This window comes from Thalia democratica, unplaced genomic scaffold (assembly GCF_965202585.1).
Source record: "Thalia democratica unplaced genomic scaffold, ktThaDemo2.hap1.1 HAP1_SCAFFOLD_78, whole genome shotgun sequence".
Taxonomy (NCBI): domain Eukaryota; kingdom Metazoa; phylum Chordata; class Thaliacea; order Salpida; family Salpidae; genus Thalia; species Thalia democratica.
Window position 1 is genome coordinate 120,184 of NW_028139255.1, and position 12,637 is coordinate 132,820.

The 12,637-nt window shown below is 23.1% G+C and overlaps 1 protein-coding gene across 1 annotated transcript; it reads left to right on the plus strand.

Moving 5' to 3' along the window:
• Positions 1-978: 978 nt before the first annotated feature.
• LOC145845552 (uncharacterized) lies at positions 979-2,693 on the plus strand. Its single transcript, XM_082952744.1, has 2 exons — positions 979-1,135; positions 1,695-2,693. The coding sequence occupies exons 1-2, from the start codon at positions 1,012-1,014 to the stop codon at positions 1,922-1,924; spliced, it is 354 nt and encodes a 117-aa protein (XP_082808870.1). The 5' UTR covers positions 979-1,011; the 3' UTR covers positions 1,925-2,693.
• Positions 2,694-12,637: the final 9,944 nt, after the last annotated feature.

Genomic DNA, 12,637 nt, shown 5'->3' on the forward strand with positions numbered 1-12,637 from the left:
TTATCAAATATAAAAAATACATATGTAGGTCCAATTAATATCTACTAGCCATTTTTTTATTTTTGCAAAAAATTAAATATTTTTTGGTATATGGTTTAAATAAAATAAAAAACATAGATCTTATTAGTAATTTAAAAATATCTTTGAAAATATTCAAGATTTTCAAAAAATAAAAAGTGACTTTTAGATTTTGACAAGATCTACATTTGTATTTTTTATTTTTTTTTCAAATTCATACTACTTTTTGAAATGTAGTCTTTTAAATATTTTTTTAAGAATTTGAATTGTCCAAATTTGAATTGTCATGTAACCAATTATATTAACAAAAAAATACTGTAGTTTTTATTAAATGCATTGCATAGTATGAATGAGTAGATAATTTAAAAAAGAGCAATATTTTTTCTTATTTAGCCAAAGACAAGTCAGGTCATAATTACAAAAAATCAATAATTACAAGTGATTAAACAAAGATTCAATTACAGGTATACAAATAATTTAAACACATTCTAAGTTTTAAAGAAAATCGCAACTTTACTTTTTAACCTTAAGCAATATACCAAAGTTTTTGAAAATAGGTTTAAAACTTAATCAAAGTTATGTTTGGTATATTTTTGTCTGTTTCAATTCTTTAATTTGTTGAAGGTAGTTAACATAACTAAATTCACAAAAATTTACTGTAGTTTTTATTATATACATTGAATAATATGAATGAGCAGATTATTTGAAAAAGAGCAATGTTTTTTTCTTATCAAGCAAAAGGCTAGTCCGGCCATAATAACAAAAAATCAAACATGGTTGGATTAGGGAGGGCGTATTATTCAAATAAAATTTGTAAATTTTAAAATAAAACCTTGATGTTTAGCAGTTTATCAGTAATTATAACAAAGACAAAGTGTATAAAAGTTTTTGTACACATTTAAAAGTTTTGTTGAACATAAAAACTTCACTTTATAACAAAAAACATCAATTTACAGAACATCTTGTTAAGTAAATTATTACAAAGACAAAACAATGAGTGTTAGCTGTCCAATCAGAAGCTTCTTTTCAAAACTTACCAGGAGCAAGAACCACTGTAGCATCACTGTAACTCCTGCAAGGTTCAGTTCATCGAAAACTCCCGATGACAAGCAGCCAGGTTTGTATTTGTTTGTTATGTTTCCTTTTCAACAAAAAAAGAAGATGTTTTTTTCTTTTATAATTTGTCTTTTACATGTTAAGTTTTTTGCTTATTTGTTATATTTTATTTTTGTTTATTTAAAGTATTATCATAGTCGTTTAGTTAGTTTTTAAAAATTCTTAAAGCTACCAGTGAATAAAACTTTTATCAACATAAGAAAGTCAATTATTTTTTGAAGTTTTTAGGGCTGAACTTGGATACTTTTGTCTTCAATTTAAATGGCATTATCTTAAATATTATTACTTATTGTGTAATGGTTTCATTTTTGGAACCGCTATCATTATTAAATTAAACCAAAATTTAAAAGGTTTAATAACTTAGAGATTTATAAATAGATATTTAGATATTAGTGAAGAAAAAGTAGCTAATAAGCAAAATGACCAGAAAATATGTTCTTTATTTTGATTTTGACTAGCTTTTGTTAAAATGTTTTTGTACACATGGTTTTATTTATAGTATTTGTATTTATGGTAATATATTAAAAACATAGTCTATATCTTTTTTACTATTTAAACAGAATCAGTTGAAAGACCCAAGGTCAAAAAGCACAAGCTGAAGAAACCCAAAACCCCAACTGGAAAGTTCGATGATGAAAACGTTGCCAAGACAGAGTACATGGGCTCAAATGTGCTTGAACCCTTCCCCAACAACATAAACCCCGAAACCGGGGAGTTGGGTGGACCCAGGGGTCCTGAGCCCACAAGGTACGGGGATTGGGAGAGAAAGGGCAGGGTCACTGATTTCTGAAGTTTCAAAACAGGGGATGTTTTTGTATTGGACGGTTCTGCTGTTTATATAGATAGACTTTAAATTGTCTGACATTTTTGTTTCTAAGTTCACTGACAGTTTTGTTATCTGTTGTAAAATGTATCCAGAAATTTTGTGATTTCAACTGGTTATATGTGTAATAAAAATTGATGTAGAAATAACAGTTTTTTAAAGGGTAAACTATTAGTGTTAATAGTTTACTATTAATGTTTAATATTACATATGCATCTGAGCTTAAATTTTTAAACAAGTAAACTTATAAAAATTAATGTTTTTTAAACATTGTCAAACAAAAAAATATTTATAATCAATCTTGAGTATAAAAAAGTAATACACATAAGTATGATTCATTTTTACAGTGTATATACATTTTTTTCAGATGTTGCTAAAAACTTTTTTAATATTTATGATGTTTTAGATTTAAAAAATAAATACCTTTACTATGCATATTGGAATATGCATGTTTAAATATAAACCCATTTTTGTATTTGAGAAAATAGTTAATTTCGTTTAATTGTCTCGTAATTTTTAAGTTTATAATAAATGGTCTGAAAAATGTATACCAAAAATATTTTTAGATTTTACTGAACAATGTATTTTACAGTACATGTCTTTCAAAAATATATGTTATTAATTTTTAAAAGCATATTTTGTATATATTATCAAATAAAGGCTTCTTTTTTACTCTTGCTAATTTTTTTTTGTTAATTATATAAACACTTATGACTTACTTATCACAGTTGAATTTAAACAAAAAGTACATTATAATTTTTTTCAATAAAATTTTACAAGAAATAAACTGGTTACCAATTATTTTTGTTGTGTTATTTTTTCAAAGTAAAAACATTTACCTTTACATTATATCCAACATTAATGCATATTATTCTAGTTATGTATTTAAATAAAATGAAAGATAAAAAAGTGAAATTTGCAGTCGTCAAATCAAGCAATATGAATAGAAGCTTTTACATGTGAATGAAGTAAGTCAAATTATAATAAGTATAGTGATTAATTCAGTTAGTTCCATAACAATTATATTATTATATTTAAATAACATAAATAGGAGTATGGAAGCTCATAGTTGTATAAAGTTAGTTAAAATATTAAAAACAATACAAATATTTATTTTTATTAGTATAAGCAGGTTTTCCACTTTACCTGGAATCCTGGAAAAACCTGGAATTTGACAATTTAGGCAAAAAACCTGGAATTTGGGAAAATTTGAAAAAAAAAAACTGGAAAAACCTGGAATTTTAACAATTTTCACATGTTCAGTAGTAAGATTTTGATTTGACTCAAAAAATCTATCATATAAATAAAAAAGTTTTGTCATCATCAAATTTTTTTTTATTAAAAAAATATTTAAGTAGCTTTACAGTGTATTTTCAATGTTTTTATACTATTTAACTCAGTTTCTTACCTTTAACTTTTTATAAACTAAAAATAGACCCATAAATGTGTACTTTTAAAAACCTGGAAAAAATTTGAAAAACTTGGAAAAAATTTTAAAACTCTGAGATATAATGTAATAAGGCGTTGAGTCTTAAAAATCCAATAAATAGAGCCCATTGGAAAATTCTGCTTTTGCACAGCCCTTAAAGTATTTGTTTACAAAACATGTTTTTTTTTATAAGTTTTATAAATATTTTAGTAAAAATCGCATAAACTAATATGTTTCAATATATAGCTCTTGTTAGTCAAAAATTGTTATATTACTTTTAGTACATTTAGACAGAAGCTCAAAAATCTATTAAGTAAATTTGCACACCTATAATCACAGTTGTTTAATTTTACATGCTAAAAGATGTATGCTTAAAACTAAAAGTTAACATATAAGTTATAATATATAATGATAGATAAAAATATTACCAGTTTTTATGATAGGCAAAATCATTAAGTGTATACTTGTTCAAATTAAAGTTTTCATTTTAGAAATATGCACACTCAACTTACTAGTTTGTTTGTTTTTTTGCAGCTTCAATTTATACATATCAACTTATCTCATAAACTCAGGTTGATTATTATGCATAAAAATTTAGTATCTTTATAAAAAGTAACCCTGTGTACATTTTATTCAACAAAACTGTTAAATTCTAAAGCTCAAAACAGCATTATCATAAGATTTTGATTCTAATAAGGAGTATAAGAAAGGTATAAATGTTTTCATATAATAAAGTTAATATTGAACTAAGAAATTGATGTAAAAGTTTTTAGTAAAACAAGTAAAGATTTTATAGAAATTGAAAATATATTTTAATGAGCTACTTGTATACTGAAAAATAATAAAATTTTGCTTTCAAGCAATTGTGTAAAAATATGTATTTAAAAAAGTTTTAGGGTTTTCATTTGGTTGAAAATCGTTGTAACCTAAATATTATCTTCTAAGGGCTTTTAAGCTAAGAGCCTCATATGAATAAGCAACAAACTTAAGAGTATACTTTTCTTTAAACTTGACCATATCCTAAAATTAACTAAAGTTTTATTATAATTTTCAGAAAAATTGAAAAGAACATTTTAAGAGTTACCTGGAGATAAATTTTTGTTGAATATTTACCTTTTTGTTTACACAAAATTTCATGAAGACTTAAATCCTGTAAAATGTACCTTATGTTTAAAAAATTATCAAAAAATTGAGGTATGCTTCAAAAAAACAAAGTTTTGAGCCCTAATAGATTCAGCCCTGATGTTTTAAAAACTTAGAAATTATAAAATATATAAATTCTAAAATTAAAGAGAAGTTTGGTATATATAAGTATAACATGTATAAAAGTTAGCTTGTTTAAATTTAAAATTGTCAAAAATATTTTGAAATGTAATTAGTTACTTTATATTTTACTTCCATTCAAAAATCTGAAGTTAATTATTTTTATTTACTGAACAGTAAAACAGTATTATATACTTTATTTATTTAAAATTTGTTTTGTTGGCCCTAAAGTTAATATCTTTTGAGGTTCCAAATAAATATTTACTGTTCTGAAAAAATAAACCTCAAAAGGTTGTTGTATTTTAAAGTAAACAAAAATACTCACATAATTGTAAACACCTTAGCCTGTTTGTTTAGTAACATTAAACTTATAGAAATTTTATTTATTCTATACGGACTTATGTAATTTTGTTATTTACTTTAATTTTGTTTACGTAATTTTTTAGTCATTTGTTGATAATATGATATGGTCAGAGTTTAAATTAAATTTTTCTAAATACTTTCTACAAACTTAAGATGTAAAATAATACTAGTTTGATGCTAAAAATATATTTGGTTTCCTTTATTGTCTGATATTTTATTAAATGAACTACTTAAAGCATATTTCGTTCAAAACAGTAATTCATATCTTATTTTTACTGTTTTAATTATTTTATACTACTTATTTTTGGTGATAAATACAGAAAAATGTTGATAATAGCTTTTAATCAAATAGTTTAGTATACAATTAGTATCATAAATTATAGATCAAAATATTTTTTTATTAATTTTAAACAACTAAAGACACATTTTTATCCCAAGTCTTTTTTTTTTTATTAATACTAAAATAAATCTTATACTTTTAAAAACCTGAAATGAAATCCAAAAATCTGAATGGAATTCAGAAATCTTTAAAGGAATTATTAAAAAACAGCGGTTACCTTAACATAATTTGTTTTAAAATTGTTCATGCAAAGACAGCATTTGTACTTAATTACTTAAAAAAAAGAATAAAAAATAAATTTTATTATGCTTTTGCATGTTTTAAGGGCATAGGGGGGGTAAACACCTTTTTTTGGTTTTTGATCTTATTTTATATAGTTTTTACTAAGCTACAAGATAATTTTTACAGATTTTAAAAATTCAATATAATTTTTGAGATATAGCCGGTCAAAGTCGGAGCCCACAATAGGTTCCTTATTGGAGGCGCAAACTAAAATGGCAAAAATAGACTATTTTACTAAAAATATATCTTCTACGTTTTTTGAGATAACTACCTCAAATTTTCAGAAAATGTTCCTTGCAGTATTTAGAAAAATCTGTTGGAACAGAATTTAAAAAAATTAAAAAATAAAATTTTATAACAAAAAAACAAAAAAAAAACAGTTTTTTGATCAAAAACCAAAAAAAGGTAATTACCCCCCTATGCCCTTAGTTTCTTTTCTTTTCAGTTTGATAAATTACTTCAATTAGTGTGAATGTTTTAAAATAACATGACTTAAAGTTAAAGTTGTCATGGCTTTTGTTTATGTAACTCATACTAGCATATTTATAAAGTAAAATAAGTGTGCTTCAGAATAGTTTTATGTTTTACAAATATGAAACACTTAAAACAGTAAACTCATGTTTTTTCTTAATAACAATAGATTTTCCAAATTATACGTTTTCTTTTTTTATCATTATGTGTCTATAAATCACTTAAACATAAGATATTTAACCATACTATTAAGAAATTATTATTTTTGATAATTTTTGTTGATGTAACAGTTTAAACTAATCACTAAGAATAGCTGTGGGAAAGTTTACAAAATATTGTATTGTAATGGTTTGCCAAGTGATATATGATGTTGTATTAATTAGTTGACAAAATGTTATTGGTTTTAAAAAACTATAGTAAATTTATAACTGTGTTTTTAGACAATTTTGTCATACACAAGTGCTAAAACAGTGTAGTAATATTAGCTAGTCCAAAAAATCGCTGAACAAATAAATTTGTCTTTAAATTAAATATTATGTTTATGGCATTGTTGACATTTATACAGAGTAGCCTACAAATCCAAATGAAAAGTTGTTTTTATTTGCTTTTGTCTGTGTTGGCCAGCCAATTGCTTTGAATAAGTCAAATTTAATATTTATTTTGTACCTGTGGTTTTATATGTCAAAGTTGATTTTAAAAAATTAATATGTTATACTAAAGTAAATTTTCAATTATAAGCTTTTGTATTTACGTATATTTATGTATGTATTTGGAATAAATGATAAATTATATTTACTTAAGGCTATTGTGAGGCTCAACAGTTTTTAAGGATCGGTATATCTTAAAAAGCTATAAATTTCATTTTTAAACTCTAAAAGATTCAAAGACATTTTAAAATTTTACATCTTTAAAATTTAACAAGTTTTAAGATTTAAAAACGTTATGAAAATATTTTTTTTATGAAAATATTTTTTTTACACTTTTTAATCAATTAAAATGGGGGGAGGGTAAACCATGTTTTTTACAAGTTGATCTGATTTTATAGAATTTTTTCTAAACTTCAAGATGCTTTTTATCGTTTTAAAAAATTTGAATCATTTTTTGAGATATGATCAGTCAAAGTCGGGCCGCATAATAGGTTCCCTATGGGAAGGGAAAAGTAAAACAGCTAAAAAAGACTATTTCATTTAAAATCTATCTCCTCCTACATTTTTCAAGCAATCTTCTTCAAACTTTCACAGTCTAATCTTTATTCAATAACAAAAAACGTTACTTTGGAAATTAAAAAAAAATTGTAAAAATATTTTTTTTTTGAAAAAAATTTTGTGATAAAATTTTTATTTTTTTTTAAATTACTAAAATTCTAAAGTAACGTGTTTTTCTTTTATTATAAGGAACGTTTCCTGAAAATTTGAAGAAGACTGGTTGAAAAATGAAGGAGGAGATAGTTTTTTTATGAATTTTAAAATTTTTGAGAAAATTGAACCCAATAAATTTGCGGTCCATACGTTTATATTGGAAAATTAAAAAAAAAATTAAATATCTCAAAAGTTAAATGACATTTTTGAATTCTATAAAAACTGGCTTGTAGTTTATACTTAAAGCTTTCATATAAAAGCCAAAGTTAATTTTTGTAAAAAAAAATGTTGGACCCCCCCCCCCCCCCCCTATGTCCTTAATGCATTATATTTAGTTTAACATTTTATATTACCTCAACCTAATAAGTAAAACATTAAGTTTTTTAGAGGAAGTGTATTAAAATACATGTTTTTATGAGGAAATGAAAATTTGATGACTTTTTGACACATGTGAAATTACCACATTCTAAATCAGGGTTTATCAAAGCGGGTCAAATGGCCCCTTTAGGGGGTCATCAGTAGTAAAGGGGCTACTGGTCCCATGAGGTCATAATTTGAAACTTACACTAGGTATTCTGGAGTTTACGGTGAAGAGCAAAAAAAAAGAGCTTAGGTATAAAAAGAGAAAATTTTTTTGAGACATGTAGTCGGAGGGGGCTAAAGTTTTTTGTATTTTTTCAAAGGGGCCTTATGCAAAAATGTTTGGGAAATCTGTTCTAAATAATAATTGTTTAGTTATGTATTTATGTTTTAAACTTATTTTTGTACAAAAAAGGAAAATTTGAAGTCCAGTCTTTTTGGGACTTTGGCACCCATGTCAAGTTACCAGGTTCTTCAGCTAGTAGACCAAATATTTACCAATTTGATCGGAAATATAAGGGTTATGACTTGAAGAAAAAAAATCAATAATTGTTAGTTTTTTAATCAGTACCTTTTAATTTTACTTTATTACACTGTTTTTGTTGGAAAATAAAAAAAAATACAATTACTGTTTTTTTTTGGTATTTTTTAAACTAAATTTAACCAAATAATTTTGGTATAAAATAGTTTAATGTATATTTAAGTGTGATTGTTTCAAGAAATAAGTAACTTTATAAAAATTATTAATATAAGTTTTGTGAAAAACATTTTTTCAGGTTAAAACTATAAAGTATATTATTTATTAACAATATTTCTCTCAACTTAGTTTTATTAAATATATTTCAAAAAATCGACAAAGTTTCTATTCTATATTCATAATTTTTTTAAATATTTTTGAATTCGTTTTCAGCAAACATGTTAAATATAAACTGATTTTTTTTATAAAAAGTTTTAAGATAAAGTTAGAAGATTCACAATGAATAACTGACACACCTAAGGACGGTTGGAGAAACTATTTTATTGTTACTTAATAAATACAATTTTTTTTAAAGTTTATTTGTTCAGGCTATTTAACAGTTCTCTAGTGTAAAAAGTTTACAAATATTCGATAACCAATATTCTACAAAACATTAAACAAACATTATTTTAAGTAAATAGCTTGTGACCAGTTGTTAGGCAAACAATTAGTTAACAGCTTAAATTATAGTAAATTTTGTTTGTGTTTATTTACTATTGATTTATGTGAGTTTACTAAACAAATATTTATTAGCTAACGTAATTTAGCTTTTAAAGAATTACGTAGTGATAAAATAAATGTTTTTTTTTAGCATTTATAATTTTTCCATCATACTAAAGAAAACAGCTTAAATTTTTAATATTCAAGCTTATTGAAATAGATAAAATTGCCATTAAAGGTAAAGAAATTTTCTTATTAACTATCTATTTTTAAGGTAAGTTATCAGTTATAATTTTTTGTTTTTCTGTTTATTAGGTTTAATTTTTGATCCCAATAGGCTTTATCTATTGATTTTATTATGTTAACTTTTATACACATAATAAAGTTAATTTTTGAAGATTTATATAATTTTTTAATACATAGCAATAATAATGTTTATTTATTTCGAAAAAGTATAAAAAAATTGTTTAAGTTACCAATACCTTTAGTCTAAATTATTTAAGTTTGATTATACAGCTAATTTATTGTAATTAATTACTAAGTAACTCAAAGTTATTATCACTGTATAAATAACTGATCATGTTATTAATACAGTGATATGTTTAGATTAGTTTGCATGCAATTGGATTCATACAAAATAGAATTATAAAATTTTGAAGTTTTGTAAATATAATAAACACACTTAAAAATTATTGCAACAAAATTGTCATTTGCTGATAATTATGTTCTCATATAATAAAATTTTCTAACTATGACGGTCTTGCTAATAGTTATGACAGCATTATACTAATTTGTATTAATTTGTAATAGTGTTGCAATATATTTGTGAAATATAAAGTCTTGCTTAAGTAAAGTTTGAAAAAATTAATTTTAATTTTTATATAGTTAACAAAAAATAAGTCTTTGCTTTAGCAGTAGCTTTAAAATTAGGGATTGTGTTTCAATTTTCACAGTTTAAAAATTAAGAAAATATAAATGACAATTTATGATACAAGATTAAATTTTAGTATTCGAGGCTTTTTTCACACACTTAGGCTAAGTGAAGTTGTTATTCGAAATTAACCAATCAGAACATTTATACGTCATAAAAGTTTCATAATACTTGTATAACAATATTGCATTCAAATGGTGAAATATTTAAACTTCTAAAGAGTTTAAATTTATACAATTGAATTTGATACAAAGCAAATAGTTAACAAAAATTTTTATATCTTACCATTTACGTCTATAAGTTGTAAAGTTTGACATTTAGATGGGTTAGGAATGTTTCTATTTACTTAACAGTTAAAGTTTTATAATAGCACATTCTTGTAAAAAATTTAATGTAATATATTAGGTTATTTTGAAATTTGCCTTTGTTTCACTAAATTTGTGTAGAAAACAATCAACAGACTTGTTTTGGAAAAGTAGTATTGTAAAATGACATTTAGTTTAGTCAAATCAAAGTTTGATAAAGTGCATATAAAAAGTGAATACAAAGACAAGAAATAATTTTATAGTGTTGTATGAAACAGTCACATATTTACAATTTTTGTACATTTTTAAAATTAATTTTAAAATGAATGAAAAAGGACTTTACTATTTTATAAGTTTTTACAGTCTGCTTTTAATATTTTTTCAAGTGAGCTTTATTGTTTTTTATTTAACAAAAAGTATTGGTTTAAATCTATTAAGCAATTGAAAATATACATTAGGCACAAAAGCTCAAATGTGGGTAAATAAGTTATTTTTTGTTTCATGAATCCGTTGATAAACTTCAATATTTTCTCCTAATACTATTGTTTGTATAATATATATTGTTGTTTGTGATAGATTTTATCTTACTTAAAAGTACTTTTAAGTTGTTATTCTTTAATTTAAGCTTTCTAAGAATTGGTTTAGAGAAAGTTTTTTTTTGTTATGAACAAAAGTATGAACTTTATTGTATTTTCTACCATTGAATTTATTAAGTAAACACAAAAAATTAATATACTTGAAAATGTTTTGTTAATTTTATTGCTTACCAACAACAATGTTAGGCATTGTTATTGAAGTACATAAATTTTACCACAATTTTGTTAGTAAATATTTTTAATTTGTAAATGTTACATGTAGTCTTTTTCAAACTTTGATCAAACATAAATTTTAATTTTTAGAGTATATTGAAGCACTAACACAAATTAATATAAATTAGTATATCGTTGTCATTGCAATTAGTTATGTTAGCTACTCAAAAAATTTAGTATATGATAACATAGTTGCATTTATAATGGTAAAATGATATAATAAATATAGTTTTTAATGGAGTTTATTATATAAAAAATCAAAATCTAAAAGTTTTATTTTGTTTAAACCCTAATTTACATACTAGTATTGTATTAATAACATGATCAGAGGTTAATATACAGTGATAATGACTTGGATTTAATTAATAATTGATAACAACTAACTTAAGCAGAAACAAACTCAAATAACTTATACAGAATATATTGTTAACTTTATAACTTACTTAGTTTAGACCAATGTTATTTATGTTGTATACTAAAACCTATGTAAATTATCGAATTATAACTTTATTATGTGCATAAAAGTGAACACAATAGAAATATAGATAAATCTTTAGAAGTAATTGGTAATAATAATTTAAAATCGTAAATATTTATTTGGAGTAAAAAGTTTTTTTTTAATATTTGAAAACTATAACAGGTTTTCTTTAATCTATGTGTTATATTTTTTTTATTAAACAGATTGCAAATATCTAAGCATTTATTGTAATTTTGCAGCAACTCACGTAATTAATAAATGTTTTTAATTAAACACTTAAACAATAAAGTTTTGCTAATAACAAGTTATAATAAATTTAGAAAATGTCATATCACAATTTAAGTCTAACTAAAAAAATCAGTTACATTTGATATAAACTTTGAAATATGTATTTAATTTTATTTTAAGCATAGACAAGTATATACTTAAAACTATTTATTATATTTTTTAGATTTTATTTAACAATTTTCAGATAAACACAGAATGGAGATTCAATGCTGCTAGATAGAAATGAACATACCAACGACCTGAAAAATACAAACTTGTCCTGAAAAGTATGATGGAACTATTTATTAAATAGAAAATTAGAACAAGTTGTAAAGGGTCTTTGTTGATTTTGTTTTGGAAAAATCTTAAATTTCACATAAGTATAATTAAGTAAAACCATTTATTTGAATTTTTAAATCACTTTTAGATAGTTTAAATCTTATTGATAAAAATTAAGTAGAAGTAAAAGCCTATATCCTCTTTAAATATTTAAAATTTTCGTAATATAAATGAAAAACTTAACATTTTTTTGATATGATAATAAAATTACGAACTTGTTTTTATGAAAAAAATTATGAATAATATAAAAAATTTAAATTTTCTGCTAGAAATGTTAAAAAATTAAACTTCATTATTTTTAAGAGTGATACGTAATTTAATATTTTCTTAAGTAGTTTGACGAAATGAATTTTATACAACATAAATGTATTAGTTAACTTAATTCAAAATCCAGTTTAGTCAATAACTTTTAATTTTTAAGTCAGTTATTTTGATAACATATACATGAATGATTTATTTTAATATGAACTCTTACAATTCTCAACATGATGCAGACAAAGAAAGATGA

What these genes read in the sequence shown, in the direction of transcription:
- LOC145845552 (XM_082952744.1), top strand. Translation starts at nt 1,012, where the DNA reads ATGAGTGTTAGCTGTCCAATCAGAAGCTTCTTTTCAAAACTTACCAGG. An exon ending in TCCCGATGACAAGCAGCCAG is followed by an intron (nt 1,136 to 1,694) that starts GTTTGTATTTGT and finishes CTATTTAAACAG; the next exon opens with AATCAGTTGAAAGACCCAAG.